This window comes from Monopterus albus, unplaced genomic scaffold (genome assembly GCF_001952655.1).
Source record: "Monopterus albus unplaced genomic scaffold, M_albus_1.0 scaffold131.1, whole genome shotgun sequence".
NCBI classification, from domain to species: Eukaryota; Metazoa; Chordata; class Actinopteri; order Synbranchiformes; family Synbranchidae; genus Monopterus; species Monopterus albus.
This window is the reverse complement of record NW_018128011.1, coordinates 614081-632457: the sequence shown is the minus strand read 5'-3', so window position 1 is coordinate 632457 and position 18377 is coordinate 614081. Positions and strand designations below refer to the sequence as shown.

Below are 18377 nucleotides of genomic sequence, written 5' to 3'. Positions count from 1 at the left end.
TCTCTCTCTCTCTCTCTCTCTCTGTAGGTTTTCCTGCCGGGCTGCTGCTTTACGCGCTGTGGGGCCACACTGCGACCGCACGGAGGAGGAAGAGGAGAAAGCCGCGGACCAAAGAGGGGCCAGCCTGAGCCAGAGCGGCGGAGATAAAAAAAAATAGCCAAACCAGAGGAGGAGGGCTGGAACGCGCCTTCACCGCACAGATAAAAAATACCTCAGAAGAAGAAGAAGCAATTGCAGACGGAGACGCGTCATACCGCGCTGTTCCTCGCTCCATCTTTCTTTCTCCGCTTTTCAGGGGAACTGAAACAGATGTAAAAACCAAGAGGAGGACAAATAGAAAAAGAATTCTTGTTGAAAATTCAAAACGACGAACGACGCGGTGTTGGAACCCCCCCCCCCACCCCTCCCCTCCCGGACCAGGGCCGATTCTCCGTTTTCCAGCAGCCACCTCGGCGCGGCAACACCATGAAGGACCGTACGGCGGAACTGCGAAGTGTAAGCTGAAAAATGTCCTCTTTATTTCCATTCCTGTTGGCCTCCATGTTTCCACCACCGCTCCCCCCACCCCTTGGTCTCTTCCTCCTCCCGTAGCCGCAGCAGCTTTCACGGCCTCGCTGCCTCTCTTCTGCTGCATCCGGATGCAAACGGAGGAGAGCAGTGCGGAGAGGAGAGAAAATCCTGCTATAACACATTATTCTGCTCATTCGATGTCTCTGCAGAGGAGGTTTGGTGGCAGGTTGTGTTGCGACTTTGAGCTTGGCATGCTGTGAATACAGAGTGATGTGAAAGTACCTGCAGAGTTGTGTGAGGTTGGATCCTGAAATTAAGGCTTTTCTCAGACGTTAGATTGATTTTTCTTTGAGTATGAGTAGATGTTTGGTTTGTGGTGAGGTCAGCAGTGACTGGAGGTCACGGTTACAGCCTGGGCACCCTTATTTTCTTATATTCCACTTTTAATAACCGATGTTTGAGCGCGTCTCGGTGGGTTTAGACGCAGAGGCCCTGCTCAGGTTTTCCATAGCGTTTTTCCCCTCATGCACCGCTGCATGCATGATGGGAAAACGAGTTAGGCTGTAAAATAAATGAACCCGCTCCCATCCATGCTAATTTTTCCGTGTATGTCCACGCATGCCTGCCTGGATGACCTGATGGAGGAGGAGGAAGAGGAGGAGGAGAACTGATTGACACGAGCCGCGGACGAAAATGCAGTGATTTTTTTTCCGAGGCCGCATCCTGCAGCCAGTGCGCGCCTCCTCCCTGATAGAGAGCCGCGTGAATGTGGGAGCATAAGTCCCAATAAGGCGAGGAGAGGAGCGATACGCGGCTGGATGGATGAATCAGGAGGCAGATGGAGCGGAGCGGAGGATGCAGCTTTATCTACTCTTTTTCCGCGTGTTTCCTGACGACCCCCCCCACGCGCCTCTGCACGGGGGATGGTGGAGGGAGGGGGAGAAGCGAGGGAGTGGGGAGGGGTAAGAGGGCGGGAGGGTAGCAGGGTACCCTTCATTGTACCAAAGCCTCACCCATTTTTATAGCTGTGTGACTCTGCACCAGGTGAGACTGGGGGTTTTAGCGCGTGCGTTATGCGAAGCGGCACAGGGTTTTCTGCCACCTCTTCGAGCGAACAGCTGATGCTGGCGGTTTGGGCGGATTGTGGTGGGATTTTTGGGGGGAGGCGGAGGTGGGATGGGTGCGGGGAGGGTGAGTGAAGATGGAGGGTAAAGGGTAGGGGGAGGCATTTACTTCTGATAGTTAAGGTTAGTGTAAAGGGCGCCTCCCGCCGCCACCACCCGGGTTCAACTGGGTTCGCCTCAGGAATAGACTGAGTGCTTATCTATCTATCTATCTATCTATATACACACATATATATTTCTATATAGATCTATCTATCTATCTATCTATCTATCTGTCTATCTATCTATCTATCCATCTGTCTGTCTGTCTGTCTGTCTGTCTGTCTATCTATCTATCTGTAATATTTATTAATTTGGTCAGAACCAATCAATGGCTGAATGGTGTGTGCATTGGGGGCTGGTGGTAATTTGCATTATAAAAGTGACAACCTCAGCACCGTCTGGACTTTACTGCACTGCTGTCCACCCATCCTCTGTGCTTATGCATCTCTTTTTCTTTTAATTTTCTCTTCCTCTTCTGCTTCTTCACATCCCTTGATCCAGTCATCTTTGCTCATTTATGCTTCCATCGTCATCTTTCCATCTTTTTTCTCTTTTCTATCTCCATCTTTTATTTCCTTAAATTCCCTGCTTCTTTCTTAGCTGACATCCATCTTCACATCAACCAGCCCCCCCCCCTTTCACCGAGCCCCCCCCCTTTCAATTTGGGCAAAAAAATTTAGTGGAAACACTGGAAAATTGAAGGAAAAAAGTTTTTTTTTTAATGTTTTTCTGTTGAAATGTGACTGACATGTAATTTACATAAACAAAATGTGACAAAGTGCACCCAAAACGGAAGAGAATGGAAGAGAGAAATGACAAACAGCAGCAAGGCTTCTGTTCAAATCTCAAATTTGAACTGAATTTCCAGAAAGTGGTGCAAAGATAATATGAATAAATGCTTGTTTCCATACTGCTGTGTGAATATGAATTGATTTGTTAATGGAAATAAAGAGCAGATGCACAGTTAATGTCATTAACAGAGCCCCAGTCAAATTTCAAACAGTAGAAAACATGATGGAAACATGACCTTTCTGTAATTCCTATAATTGTGAGGAAGGTTACAGTCCGCTCTTTGCCACAAACATCTAATGTTTTTGTCTTTTCACTGAAAGTGATGAGTGATGTTTACTGTAAGTCACGTTTTGTATATGTCATCATCCACTATGTAGAAATACTCCATTATCAATAAAACTCCTGAGTTTCAAATCCTACTTAAGTAAAAGAACAGAAGTATAAAGTGCTAAAATTCATCTTGCAGAAATGTTGATGACAGCGTTAGATAGTTTAGTAGTGGCTCCCAACCTAGGGGTCAGGTCCGTTCAGAGTCTCCAGAAAAATCTGGAGGGTTGTGAGATGATTAGAGAGATCGAAGAAGAAAGGACAAGGTTCTGCTACACAAGCTTTTTTCTGACACATCTTTGGGCATCAAATAAGTTGTTTAAATGCTGAGGTGGGAAATGTTTCATTATGAAGGAAGTGGCTTTTGAACCATGACAAGAAGACACAGGTACACTTTCACTTTTACTTTGAAAGAGTTTGCAACCCTAAAAGACTGGAGACCCATGTGTAGTGTTTTATAAACTCTCCATATTTTTATATAACATTTGAATCCCAAAACTATGATGCCAGGCTAATGTAGAGGAGTTTAAAGTACATCATTTCATCTTTAAAATATAGGAGACTATTTTCATCAGATATTATAAAGTGGCCTGCCTCCCGCCCACAGCCGGCTGGGATTGGCTCCAGCCCCCCCGTGACCCCGTTTGGGACTAAGCGGTATAGAAAATGGATGGATGGATGGATGGATGGATTATAAAATGGAAATAAGTCAAGTGCCTCCAGTTTTTGACTTTTTCTTGTCACTGTTTCCACTTGGGGTTTTTAGTCACCAATTTTAAAAATGTGTTTTCCTCCACTTCTGACTGTCCACCTTCATTGTCTTGTCATCACTCTCCCCCTTCATTCCCTCGTCGTCCATTCATCTATCCTTTCATTCTTTTCATCTTCACCATTTTATTTCTCTTTTTAGCTGTCCTCTTTTTTCTCCCCTCTATCATCCTGCTATCGCTCCAGCCTCCTTCCCTTCCTTCACTCCTCCACCCATCCCTGCATCACCTCTTTTCAATTCCTCCATCACTTATTATTTCCATCCTTCTTTTCCTCCTGTCTGCCTGTCCACCACCCCTCTCTCCATCATCCCTCCAGCCCTTTATCCATACATCCTGCATCCGCCTGTTCAGCTAGTATCTACTCCTCCATCCTAACTCCTTCCTTTTTCTCTTTTCTCCCATCACCTTTCTTCACCCTTTGTCTTTGGCCTCCTGCTCTCTTCTTTCATCCCTTTATCATCTGACCATTTTCTTCATCCTCTCTTCATCCATCTACTTCTTCTGGTCTCTGTCTCCTTTCCTCACCCACCCTTTCCTCCCTTATTTCACCTTTCATACCACCCTAATTCCTTCATCCACCCATTGCCTTTTTAAAACAGCTCTTCTCTTTCCTCTCTCATTCTGCTGTCCGCTCACTCTCTGCTGCACATTCTTTCACCCTGCACAGATTTGTTCTCTCTCAATCCTCTGTGTGAAACAGACACCACAGAGGAAAGGTGTAGCCTTATTGTTTCATGGCGAGTAAATCTCCTCATTCCTCTGGTCAGCATCCTTCTCTTTCTCTCTCTCCTTTTTAAATCATTAATGATATTTCCTCTCTTGTCGGCCATGTTGGACGATCAGTGGAGTGAAATCCGGCTCGGGCTCACGTAATCCTACCGGTAACAGATGCTGCTGTATCATGCAGCAGCGGCAGGAGCAGCTCCATAGTAATAATGATATTTTTATGTAATCGTCCCCATCACATTGACGCTGCTGCCCGCTCCTCTTACTCCTCCTCTGCTGCTGCTTCACCACCGAGCACCTCCGAGCCCACACGAGTCAGAACGAGTGCTGATGAGTGTGTGAATGTGACCGTTTGTAAAGAAGGAGTAATGAACCCTACAACGATACTACAAAGTTGTCAGCAATGTTCAGTAATGCTCTCTTAACATGATTACAGCTTTTTTAAAACACAAATCAGGATCATTACACTCAGTCATAACAGAAATATTACAAAGGAATGCGGCGTGGTGAGTTCAGGCTTGATTGTAATTCTGAATTTTACAGTATCTGGAAAATTTTGCACTCAAAACTTAGAAAGCATCTGTTTTCAACAGAATTATATTACCAGAAACTGTTATGTCTCCAAAGTAAATGGACTTTGTGATTTATTTGCAGTAAAATAAGATCAAACTGAAACATTTAGAAAGTTTTATTTTTAAATATAAAAAAACTGCTTCGGTGTGATTATTGCTACCAAGCACTTTTAAACATGCTGTGTCATTGTTACTTGCTGCGGCAAAATGTTTTGTCATGTTACAAAGTAGGTCACTGTCAACCTCTGGTTATTTTGAAGCAGTATAGTTTTTCTTAAGCTTGTACTTTGATGTACTTGTGCTGCGCTCCTGCACTGTTTATGTATCACTTGTGAAAGTTGTGATTTAGATGGAAAGCCAGCAGGTGCAACATTCACCACAGAAGAGTGGTTTTCAGGGTGTCCTGGGGTTTAAGACATTGATTGTGAGATTACAATATAAGCCGTCCCTGGTAGGCTAGTGGTTAAGGTGCAGCGCTCTCACCGCGGCGCCCCGCGTTTGAATCAGGGTTGCATCAGGAAGGGCATCCGGTGTGAAACACGTGCCAAATGTCAACATGCAAGTTGTCAGTGTGACGATTTGCTGTGGCGACCCCTAAACGGGAAAAGCCGAAAGTGCCTTTCTATTGTGAGATTACAATATCCCAAATTTGAACAGAAACCTTTGTTGCACTCTTGTTTTCAATTTTAATAAAACAAGGTTTGTGCACTCTCAACCAGCAGCTTGCGTAGCAGGATGTATGGGACTTTGAGACAGACTTCACTAGAAACAACATCAGCATCAGTTGTTTGTTCAACCACTGATGTGAATTATGGCTCTTGTCTGTCAAGAACAAAGGTGGAAGTAGCATAACTTTGGTGCAGGGAGGATGCTGGGGTGATAAGATGGGTCAGCAAAGCGTGCTTGCGTAGCCTCGTCCCCTACGCCATAGTCTATATGCCTTAGCCTGAGGTGCACCTCCCCAGAAATCTAACTGCACATTGCAACAATGCAGCCCCCAACAACTGTGATTGGTTGCATCTCATTTCCTTGTTCATTTCTCTCAGTGGCCAGACAAGCATGGAAAATCCCCCTCGTTCTGCCTCAGTCAGTTCAGTGGTCGCACAAACCTTTTCCTCTGATGTCTTCTCTCTTGTCTGTGTTGCAGTCATTTCATTAAAAGTAAATGCTTTTCAGCATCTATTAGTTTTAACGCCAACATGACCCGATCAGTTTCAGTTGCCATTGTTTGTGAGCGGTGAGGAAATGCAACACAGTGGCATGGCTGCTGACAACCAGCCTTTTTGTGTAATTGCAGAGTGACACAGACATACCAGCGCACAAGTATAAATGCCCACTGCATAGCGCACTTGCATAGCCTATGGCGTAGACTCTGCGTAGGTTCAAAGAAGAAGCATAAATCAGGCTTTATTGTTTTCTTTTCTCCTCAACAGTGTCAGTGTTTATTTAAACAGGATCACTCAACACATTCTCACCACAGAGTGTCAAATTCTGATGCTTTGTCAAGTACCTTTTGCATCTCGTACAGCCTTGTGGGTTTTCAATGCAGAACAGTTATTAACCTATCTGTATCAGTATGAGACACCAAAGGTACTTCACGCAACGTCAGTAAACACCTCAGCTTTATGCACAAAAGCTATGTGGTTAGGTTTAGGAAAACACTGCGTCTTGGGTAAAAACACTCATCATTTTTGTACCTCAAGCCAAACCTTAATGATAAAGGTGGAAAATCATAAATCACTCATGTGTGACAAATAGGTTTCAACTCAGTGGTCCATTTACTAGCGTTTTCATGTCACATGATAAAGAGCGGTCCAACACTTTCATGTGCCTTCTGTGTTCAGACATGTCAGAGACCTAATCTCCTGACACTTGCAGTAACTATTGTACCTACACTCATTAGTAAGTTGTGGTAACACTTCTCTGTTGGACAGAAATTGAGCACACTGGCTTGTACTGATCAAATTCAAACACTGGTTTATATGAACCCAACCTGAAAACCAGGGTTCTCTGTGATATTTGGTCACATTCTACTGTTTGTTCAGCTCCTAGGTCATACTATATATCTGCACTTTGACATCCTATCTGCACCTACTCCATCATCATTTAGTTGTATTCGCTCCATGGATTTCACTCTTGTACTCCTTTCTGTCACGTGTTTATTAATCTTTGGCTAGAACACTGAATCTTAATAAGCCTTTTAAATTAAGTGATTTATCAGCAGAGTAACATTATAGAATATTTGATTAGCTTGAATTCTGAGCATTCTTGGTGCATGCTCATTTTACTGTTGGATGCATGCTAACAGTAAACACAAATGATTGTCTTGTGGTGTTGTCCTCAACTATTTTTTAGACTTGGATTTTTTTTTTCTTTGTAGATGGTTGTGTGCGTGTTGCTGCATCTTAACTAATTTTAGTCTCACTGGTTATAACAGAAGTAAGGGTGGAGATGGGGTTGGGGGGGCAAGTAGGGACATAATTCATTCTTGTTAGGTATTTTTAGTCAGATAGATATTGGTTAGATACTTTATGTATTAGAAATGTTTAGTGGAGATAGGATGTCTAGTTAGACTGTTAAATGTTTAGTCATGCTTATGAGTTTCTACAGGGTACATCTGGTCAAGGTTAACTAGAGAGAAGAGTTGATGACTGTCAGCAGACAGGGTGTTTAATATTATTATTATGACGTGTATAACTGTAGCCTTAGCTATAATATGTTCTTATGTTTAAGTCACAACATGTTACTAGAGGTGAGCAGTTTGGAGGTGCAAGATGCCTGAGCGTGTAATGTTAATTTTACCTGTGATCCTTTGAATAAATCAGGACTGTTTTGAAGTTACTTGGACTGTCTCGTCTCTCAGAGTTAGCAATGGGTTTCTGTGTAGTATGGGGCTAGCCCAACCGAAGAGATAAATGTATAGGCCTGTTGGGTTCGGGGTTTTTTCATCTTCCAGCTGCCTGTGTGCAGTTTGGGGGTGCAAGATATCTGAGCGTGTAATGTTAATTTTTACCCGTGTTCATGGAATAAATCAGCACTGTTTTGTAGTTACTTGGACTGCCTCGTCTCTCAGAGTCAGTATGGTAAAAAGTACCGGGTACAACATTCTCATCGGTGTTGTAAAAAAAGCCATGTGTCCCAGGGTCCGATTTTGAAAACCTGCACCAACCCTGCACCCACAAAGCTCCGTATCGGACCTAACCTGGCCCGTTAACGTAAGACCCACGACCTGACTCATACCTGTAATTAAAATAGTCTTTAAACAACACAGTCACTTACTTTAAAGTGCTTGAGAGTTGTGATTTTAGAAAGGTATCTGTCAATGGACAGGGCATCTGGGCTCTACAGCTGTTGCCTTTAGGGGTTTTTCCATTATAGGAATCTATGGAAAGATGTTGCGCCCAGTTACATTCATCACAGGTTTTCATTTGTTTCCACTACACTTGGCCCATTTTGGAGGCACGTTGTGGTATCTAAATCTCAGCACCCCCTCAGGAGGTAGTGCTAAAATCAAGTACCAGGACTGTGAGGGGGGAGGGGGTGCGTGTGCACAGAGCATTCACCGGTGATTGGTCACACCTCAAGCATTACAAGCACTGTGTGTAAATACACAGTTGACTGCATGTATGAGAGAGGAGCTGCCCCTCCCTCCTCTAAACAGAGACCGACAGAGAGAAAATACAGTGGAAAGACAATGAAGGATGGTCTGCGTCAACCCTGGAGGCTATGCTTGGTGATGGTCAAGGGAAGTACGCAATATACCGCTCGTTAGGTTCTGATAGTAGAAATGCACCATCAGTGAGGAAGTGCCTGCCTTGTGGCTATCAAATGCTAATACTTTTTGCGGGTACCTGACCCGATGCAGAACTCTGATATGTCCTTGCACACACACCTACACCTTCACATATTGTTTCATGTTACATCTGGATCAGACAGATCATGAGGCTTTATTTTTAGAATCTAGAGTCACTGTCATCACAGAAAAAACTAATACTGTCTATGCATTTGATCATAACATTTCACATTTTGTTTAGTTATGTTTAGAGTTCCTTTGGGGTGAGGGGTATCATAGTTTGAAAAAGCTGCTCAAAGACAAGACTTGCCCAGTAGCCCCTTGTATTTCCCCATTTTCTGTGCAATATGTTTTGTTTTTCTGTGCCAGTATTACCTGAAGTGCTGTTTTTGTGTGTGGAAATTTGATTTAACACAAATTAATTTAAGCCTATTTCAACTTGAACATAAAACTGAGCAAATAAAGGCCTTTAAACTGAAAATTGATGCTTTTGGGATACAAGGCTCTAGACATTAAATGGAAATCTCCACCAATGAGGTGTTAAGATATGTTTCTCTGGGACAAAGTGTCCAATAGATACGTGCACCAGAGTAGAACAGAAGAGAGTGTGTTGAATCCCTGACAGTCGGTGTGGTTTGTTTTGTTCTCCTGGAGGCACCATTTGGGTGTGTGTGTGTTTGCTTTGTTTGTTTTACTTTATTTATTTAGCACAAACACACACACACACACATCTGCTGCAGAAAGACAACCGGCTGCTGCCGTCCTGTCTCCTTTCTCTGAGTACTGACTTGCTCAAGGGCACCTTGACAGACTCTTCCTGCTGTCTGACGCTTTCAAATTAAAAGTTCCACTAAGATTATGTAGTTTGACACTTTCTGCTATTTTATGCCTTCGTGTTATACCGAGGTGCTGCACACAGTTTTACAGTTTCCATCCCATTAGGTGATACTTGATCATTTTTTGTTGGTTTTTGTTGTTTATTTGTGTAAACATTTTGGAATAAATTAATCCTCACACTAGAGTTTGTCACAAAATAAAATTTTTAAAATTAAAAAAAAATGTTTTGGCTAATGTAGGTTGGTGCATGACTAATATAAATAAAATTTATTATGAAATATGGTATCTTTTTTTAGTCCACCATTCCTGTGTAAACCTTTACGTACATTAACCTTGAATAATAACAGCTTTAAAAATGGAATTTATACAATAAAATCCTGTGATAGTCTGGTTTGAGTTGACACAGTTCAGCACCATGGGAAAATATTGTTTTAATAAACCATTTTCACTAACTATCCTACAATTTAATAATAACCTTTATTGGCCAAGTATATTACACACAAGGAATTTGTTTCCAGTACAGAACTGAGGCAGCCATCTGCGGCGCCAACTCACCCGATGGCTCTAACCATCGGGGGCAACTTGGGGAGATCAGCATCTTGCCCAAGGACACTTCCATATGTGGACTGTAGGCACCGAGATTCAAACCTCCGACCCTCCGGTTGGGAAACGACTGCTCTACCCATTGAACCACAGTCACCCCCACAAAGAAACAAGCAAGAAAAAAAAAAGGTTTATTGCAGTAGATTGGAATCTTTAGCAACAGGCAGCATTCAGACCCAAAAGCCTTTGCTCTCTGAGTGTGCTGTTGATAGACAGTCTTCTGTCGAAATACACTGCACAAAGGAATTTGAAGAGTTACTTACAGCTGGGAAACATTAAAATGAACTGTGGATACTGACAAAGAAAAACTCCAGGAAGACCCCAGAAAACAAAAATATACCTGACCAGTTTTGGGGAAAAACATATGACTTTCTGTTTGTGAACTTCAATAGGCAGTGACATTTTAAAAATGCATTTGGTGTCTAATAGCACAAGAGTTTTATTGGAATATGAAGTTGTACGCTAACTGATAACATTATAAAGATTAATATATAGTGCATACTTCATTCAGTTAATATGTATATGGAAATGAGGCACTGGGCCTGTTAATGATGTCAACACTCTGCAGGTTTCCTTTCCAAATCTCCACCGACTGATGATCCCTTCATCAGGTAATCTGTGAAATCACCTGCTGAGGTGGAATCAGAACCTGCAAACTCTTGGCTCCATCATGGCACAAGACAGAATATACTGTAGCTGGTTGGAAGAAGCTGTTGCTGTTCTTGGCTGAAAATATTTTTCTGGCAATGTGCTTGATGCTAATGATAGCTAGGCGATCAGTCTGAAAGTCTGTAGTCTGTATGTGCACACCATGGCCGTCCTTCAGTCAAGTCAAGGGCAACCCAACCATGGCACACAGGAGGTCACTTTCACATTCTGACATTATCCATCCAACCATCATCTATATCCCTGAATAAGGTTGCAGTGGGGCTCAAGCCAATTCCAGCCAATATTGGGCAAGAGGTGGGTCCACCATGGACAGGTTGTCAGTCTGTCACAGGGCTGACATGTAGACAAACAGCCACACTCACACTCACACTCACACTCACTCCTACAGGCATCTTAGAGTCACCAGTCAACCTAAGCTGCATGTCTCTGGACTGTGGGAGGAAGCCAGAGTACCTGGAGAGAACCCACGCAGGCAGGCCCGGGCTTGAACCTGGAGCCTTCTCGTTGTATGGTGACTGCGCTAACCACCATGCCGCTGTGCCGCCCCTGACATTATGCTCTGCTTATATGATCTTGCTCTTTATTACTGTTCTCTGGCTGCTGTGGCTTCATTATGATCTGTTTAATATTGCTTTGTTTCTTAATTACTGTGTGGTGTGTCTGTGGCAGCTGTTTAGACCTGTGACATGTTTCTTGTTAATGGTTTTCAGCTTCACGTGCTTTCACTCAACCGGAGGTGAGATACATTTGATTTTGACCTGACTGTGGAAAGATTAGATTTTCCTCTTCCTCCTATTAGTCCACACACAAACATGCACTTATACTTCTGTAACACAAGTTACTATGCCCTTGATTACACTTTCTTAAAATGGCCTCACTTTCTAAAAACACTTTTGCTTCCTAAAATACCTCTCTGAAGTCCTAACTTTTAAAAGTGTCTACTTTCTAAAAAATGTCCTCTTATTCCCCAAAACGTCAAGGGGTTCCAGAAGTGTCCTTGATTTTGAGAAACTGTCTCAACTCCCCCACCCCCCACAAAAAAAATCCAAAATGACCTCACTTTCCAGGTCTAAAAAAGTGGTCCCCAGAGTGATAGAAGTACAAAAGCACACACACTCTCCTCCTACATAATACTGAGCATGCAGTATCGGCTGGCTGAAGACACGTATGTGTGTTTGTGTGTGTGTGTGTGTAGGAGGCCGGTCATGTGATTTATGGCAGCATCTCCATTTAATGGGCCTAGCTTCTATCGTGTGTGTGTTTATGCGTGTGTGTGTGTGTGTCTGTGTGTGTGTGTGCACTCATGTATTGTAGATGTACACATCATCCATCCACAGCTCAGTGAGCAGCCTCTTAGCAGCAGCAAACATCCTCCTCCTCAATCTTTGAAAATCTGAGGCTGATTTATTTTTTCATTCAACATCTAAATATTAATTCATTAGTTTAGCCAATCACACGGTATCATGTTTTAATTAATCAGGGGCTGGATAAGTTATTAATGGGATGGTTTTCAGTGTGTTAAATGCAAGCCAGATTCATCCTCATCTCTCTTGCCATACAGCTACAGACTGATGGGAAACATCGGTGAGGCAGTGATGTCAGGCTGATGTCACAGATCTGATAGGAAAACATGTTTAAGCTCCTGCTGTCGTCATCCTCTGAGTCAGATTTCTTTTTATTTTCCTCTTGAATGATGGATTCAACAGGTTTAAACAGCATTACATTAGCTTGTATTGACCTTGGATGACAGACCCTGGCTGATTTTCAGTGGTTTGCTTCCAAGTCAGAAACATCAAAGCTTTCAGAAAATACAAATTTTGCCATTGTGATCACAATTTGGATGGTGACCTAAGCTGCCTTTTACAAATCAACAAAACTTTAATTAACAGAAGTTTGAGAAAAACCTTTTTTTCAGCAAGGAATAATTTTATAGAGTTGCAAAGTATGAGGAGCCATGTTTTGTATTTTTTGTCCACTGTAAAATCATATATTAATATTTTATTTTAATGAACTCTTCAGTGTTTGTGAAGATACAAACCAAGGGCATAGTTTTGCATATGGGTGGTAGGGACATATCCCTACCAATATTTGACCAAACCCGTGTGCATTATCTTTGGAGTGAAGTCATATCAGATCATTCCGATGTGCCTGACCTACTGAAAGAGAGGGGGTGATCTAAAGCTCACGTTACATGCAAATGTCATATTTGTTCCCAGACACAAAGGAGGCGATGGCTGTCGGTCAGTGTGCTGACAGTATGTTATCGTGGCTGACTTCGGTAAAGTTGGAAAGATATTCACAGATTCGAAGTTTCTGGATCAGTAGTGAAATGTTGCTAAAATACAAATGACACCTCTTTTGCTTTGTAATAATGTAATAACAAGCTCCACAAGTGCGCAGGGACCGTCTACAAAGTGCAACATTGAAGAGAGAGATATTTACTACAAAAATATTTAATAACTTTGCTCTTAGCCAGAGTTGTGTCATCAAAATCACCTCACACATTAATGGCCATCTGCAGATTGTACTACAACACTTAGAAAAATATATAATTTTGGTGATGTTTTTATTGGGAAAAAGCTTCAATCACTTCACTGTCAGACAGTAGTGTCACCAATATCACTTATCATTATGGACAGGATAGAAACAGGTGCATCTTCAATGTTTCAGGCAAGGCTCTAATTTGGAGGGGGGGATATTGTCATTGTTGAGACCAAACCTAAGCCCTTGATAGAAATACGAGTCACAGTGATAACGTAATGATCCTACAGGTTTGACCCAGACTCACTGAACGGCACTGACAGCAGTGCAGAGACATCAGCATCTAAAAGGTTTTGAGCAGGGACTGACATCTGTAACAAATCAGAGATCTGTACTTATTTCTGCTTGATCATTAGGTTCTGTTGCATTCTCACTTAGTGTAATTTCATAATGACAAATATCTGAAGAGCTGGCAGAGCGTGGTGGAGTGCAGCAGATCATAGTAGAGCAAGGAGAGGGAGCGCTGGGCAGAGCAGAGTGGGTTGATTTGGAGTTTCAGATTTAAGATGACTCCAGAATTAAATGTCAATATAATTTTACAGAGTAAGGCACAGACATCTTTGTAGTATAGATACACATATAACAGTGTCTCTTTCTTCTGAAACTAAAGTTGCGCCCTTGTCCACAGGCTTGCACCTGTCAGTCTGTCAGCAGCTTCACGTTTTCTGAGAAAATAAATGGGGCTGCTGTTGCTGGAAGCAGTGTTACCCAGTAAATGTAGCTCCTCTCATCCCATAAATCTATTGGATGACTCAAACCTCAGTGGGTGGGGCCATCACACCACATTTTTCTGACTGAAAACAATAGGTCATAAACATTTATACATTTTAATTTAATTTTGGATCTCACTTCTCACTGGCTCTCAGGTGTTAGTTAACCACTGAGGTTATTTCTGCTTTCAAAGCAACTTTGCCACTGACCAAAATGTAAAACTTTACATTTATTTATACCCCATGACAAGTGATGCTTTTATGGGTTATACTGGTGCAAATACATCAACAAAACAAATTTGTTTTGAAGCTTCTACATAAAAATATTGTGAGAATAATTTGAGCTTTTCCCCTCACATTGTACATCTATCTAATCAGGACTGCTACTGTTTGCATGGCTCTCATCCAGAGACACTGAGTGAGTAGGTGAATGTTTAAGAACACGTAAGGCAGCGCTGACATCTGTTTTCAGGTTTGAAACCTGTGCTCCTGCTGTTGTCTATATGTGTAGTGCTTTTGTATTAGATCCAGTGCAGTATAAATAGTCCTGGGCCAAAGTCATTACAGGCAGTTATTCAATTGAATTAAGGCAATAAAAGGTTGGTAGATGGCTGAACTAAGTAGCACTAACTCCACCTCACCTCTCTCAGCCGGAGTGTGCCCCTCCTGTAAATAGATCCCTGCAGCTAATGCCTGACAGGAAGTCGAGTTGTGTGGTACTATTACTTCATACTCAAACATTAAGAAAAAAAACAATACAGTGGGATGAAATACAGTTGAATTTGAATGAAAAAATTCAACTTGAGGCTGTTATGTCTGACTTTCTGTGTGGTGACTGGAGGAGGAAGTATTCAGATACCTTGCTGAAGTAAATGTACAAGTACTGCAACGTTAAAATACATACTTCACATGAAATCACTCATTAGGATTGATGGTGAAAGTGGCTCAAATGACTGTTTACATGGGATTTCTTTCTGTTCACACTGTTCAAAGACAATCAGATCTGTGTCTCATAAGAGAGATAAAGCAGATTTAGGTCACTGTCACCTGCAGCCTGATCACACGCACACACACACACAGTAACATGTTACCTCTCTCTGGGGAACCAAAATGGAGGAACGGTGGAATCAGGACAGCTAAATATTTCAGGAACACAGTAAATTGATCCTGAAGGACGTTTGGTTCTAATAACTTTGAGCTTTGTTTGATGATAGGCTAATAGCACAAGAAAAAAGCATATGAACTAGAAATTGTAGGTCATATGTATAGACCACGTGTAGTAAGTGTAGCTACAATATTTGTCTGATAAAACTCTTTCTTTTGTTGCTCTTTTCGTATTAACAAAGCTTCAGCTAATCAGACCGCACTGGCAGATTTTTGAAAAAGAGTTAAGGACTCAGCTCTAATGCAGTACAGTTTACAGTTTTGCACAAAGTACACGGGACGGTTTTTTACACTAGGTGCTTATGTACAGTATACACAGGTACTGTGTACATGTTTATGTAAATGATGGATGATATACTGTACATGTTAATGCACAGTGGATTTTAAAGTAATACAGATATAATTTGCAGGTACAGTGGATGTTTTAGCATTACAGTGTCATTTTAGGGGGATTGATTTCAACCTTATGTGATCAATTCTGATATTTTTTTAGACTTGATATATTTAGAATTAGGAAGAAAAATATGAACAAAATAAAATTTCAGGGAAATAAATCTCTATGTAGTAATTTAAACATCAAAATTATGTCCTGACCTTGAATAAAGTCCTGAAATAACACCAAACCTTCATGAAGAGAAGTAAAATAATATAAAATATAATTTAACTTTTAAATGTAAAAAAAATAAAATAAATCAATTCAAGTGAAGTGTAACATTTCTTTGTGCTGTTTTGCCTCTGTGCTGTAATAATGAGCCAGCTGTAGGTATTCCTCCAGTAAATAATCACATGAACACGGCCTCAAGAGATTGAAAATTACAATCATCTTTTAGTGTCACAGTTCACCTTTACCTGCTGCCTGTCACTCTGTCTCTGGGCTTTTTGTTTTCAGTCACTGACTGAAAAGATTGAAGAAATTCCAGACAGAGATAAAATTCCACAAACAGCGGCTTCCATGTGACCTCGCCATCAGTCATCATTTCTTCAGTTTCTTCAGCTGTCTGCTCAGAACCGAGGTTAAACACTGCAACAACATGTCTGATCTATGAAAGCTGCTGGGATGCTGTGTTCATCTTTTTTTCTAAAGACAGGTAGAGGCCATAGAAATGAGAAAGTGAAGAGGAGCAGAGAATGAATGAGTTAATGGAGTGGAAATCAGGTGACCCAGTTAGTGAGGTGAGGCCTGTTTAGAGGCTCAGCTGAATGAATCTTACACACCCTCATTAACAGTGTACAGTACGTAAAGGTTTAAACGCTGAGAGAGACAGAGGGCTGGTAGACAGGAAGTAAGTCATTTATCTTCATCCTCTGAGCTACGGCAGCTTGTTAGTGCAGGCATAGAGCACTACTCAGCCACCGGTAGACAAATGTTTTTGTACAAAATATATATAAAGTCTGATGGCTTAATTTCAGTTCACATTTTGTGTGAACACAAGTCTGCTTTACTGTGGTTTGGTACACATTTAATGTTATTTTGACGAGGTGGGAGTAAGTCATATGTGCAAGTCACAAACAAGTCAAGTCTTAACTTCAAGCCTCAAGCAAAGTTACTGTGGTGAGAATCAAACAAGTCAAGTCGAGTCCCTCTTATAAGTCAAGGAAGTCACACGTCAAGTTATACGTGATGATCTCATACTGTAATGGGGATATCACATACTTAAGTGAAGCATTCACAAAACTCCTCTGATTAATTATTGTACATTCATAGGCTATAAAGTAAACCTTAGCTATTAGATAAAGAATGCATGCTTTTCATGGCTGTCAGAAGCTCTTCTCAGTAAAATGTGTTATTGATTCAGTTTAGCTTTCTAGCTAACATTTGACCAGCCAATAAGTTAGCTAATGTTAGCTGAAAACAGTTTAATAATGCTATAGTCACTACAAGTAGATATCTTTGTGTAAGAGTATATTTTGGTAAAAAAGAAATGAAACACGTGGTCACTGAACATTTTATTGATATGTCCACTATCAAATAATCTGTGAATTGCCAAATACATGATTAAGATTTTCTTTTCATGTTAACAGAAACATAATCTCATCTGGATTCTGTTTCCCTCAAAAAGTATCTGCTGTTGCAAATTTGTTGTATATAAACATACTTTTTAGGAGACAGGTTTAACAGCTATCTTACACATGTAACACGGCTGTATTCATTGAGACATTGCATTACATTCTATAGAGAGTTTAAAGTTTAAACAGAAACTAACAGATTCACCAAGAAAAGGAAATAATATCCTAAAAATGACAATAGAAGTGATTTATTATTAGCAGAGAGCAGTGAGATGAAAGAGCCAACAGCACCGAGGCACTCTGGGTAATCTGTTTTCCCAGGATGCAATAAGTCATGGAATCAATAGATTATCTTCTTTTAGTCGGGTGGCGGCTGGCAGGCAGCCTAGGAATGTGTGTGTGTGTGTGTGTGTGTGTATGTGTGTGTGTGTCTTCATACCAACACACCGTCATTGTCAGATGAAAACCTTGTAACATGTACAAGTTCCCCCCTCTGCTACCTTAATCCTGTTTTTTAACCAGTCTCATTAAAGTGAGGCATATACCTGCACTGAAGTCACTTCAGTTTTCTGCAGTAATTAAATGTCATGTAAACAAGAAAACCTAGTTTCTGTGATCAGTGTTATACAGTATTATGCACACATAAGCTACTGGGCAGAACAGCAGAATGTCAGTGTTGTTTTCAGATTGATGCATTGTCCCCAGGTGACCAAAAACTTAATTAAACAGAACCATAAAAACTTTCATCGTGCCTTAATGGGCAGGGGGAGACTGTAGAAAATCACATCTCTGACTGAACACTTTGGATTCTGTACACCTAATGTTGATAAATGCAATACAGAGCAATATCACGTTTCCAACAAACACCTGACATTTATATAGAAAAGCTGAGATGGAGTCCTGTGTCCCACATTGTGCAGTGTTGTCGTTTGAGAGTGTTTAAACCCCAGGGGCTTTCCCTAACCATAACCGTAAAGTGTCTGTGCCTAAACGTAACCATGTCTAAGGGATGTCCACCACTGTCATTCGGTTTAAAAGCCAGAAAGATGCTGCTATGTCGCAATTTTGGACGTGTTAAAGTGAGACTAGTACTTTTTGATGGGAGACTGGGTTGCATCCACTATCCCCTCTCTTTTTTTCCCTTCTCACCTCCCTCCATCCTGCATTTCATTCACCTCCCCTTCTTCTCC

At 41.5% G+C, this 18377-nt stretch overlaps 1 protein-coding gene across 1 annotated transcript in view; it reads left to right on the top strand.

Moving 5' to 3' along the window:
- Positions 1–365: 365 nt before the first annotated feature.
- stx1b (syntaxin 1B) overlaps positions 366–18377 on the top strand; it is a 52970-nt gene continuing 34958 nt past the window's right edge. Inside the window, exon 1 of the mRNA XM_020613226.1 lies at positions 366–495. Within this exon, the coding sequence (XP_020468882.1) occupies positions 466–495 (30 nt within the window). The 5' untranslated portion in view covers positions 366–465. The remainder of the gene's footprint in view (positions 496–18377) is intronic.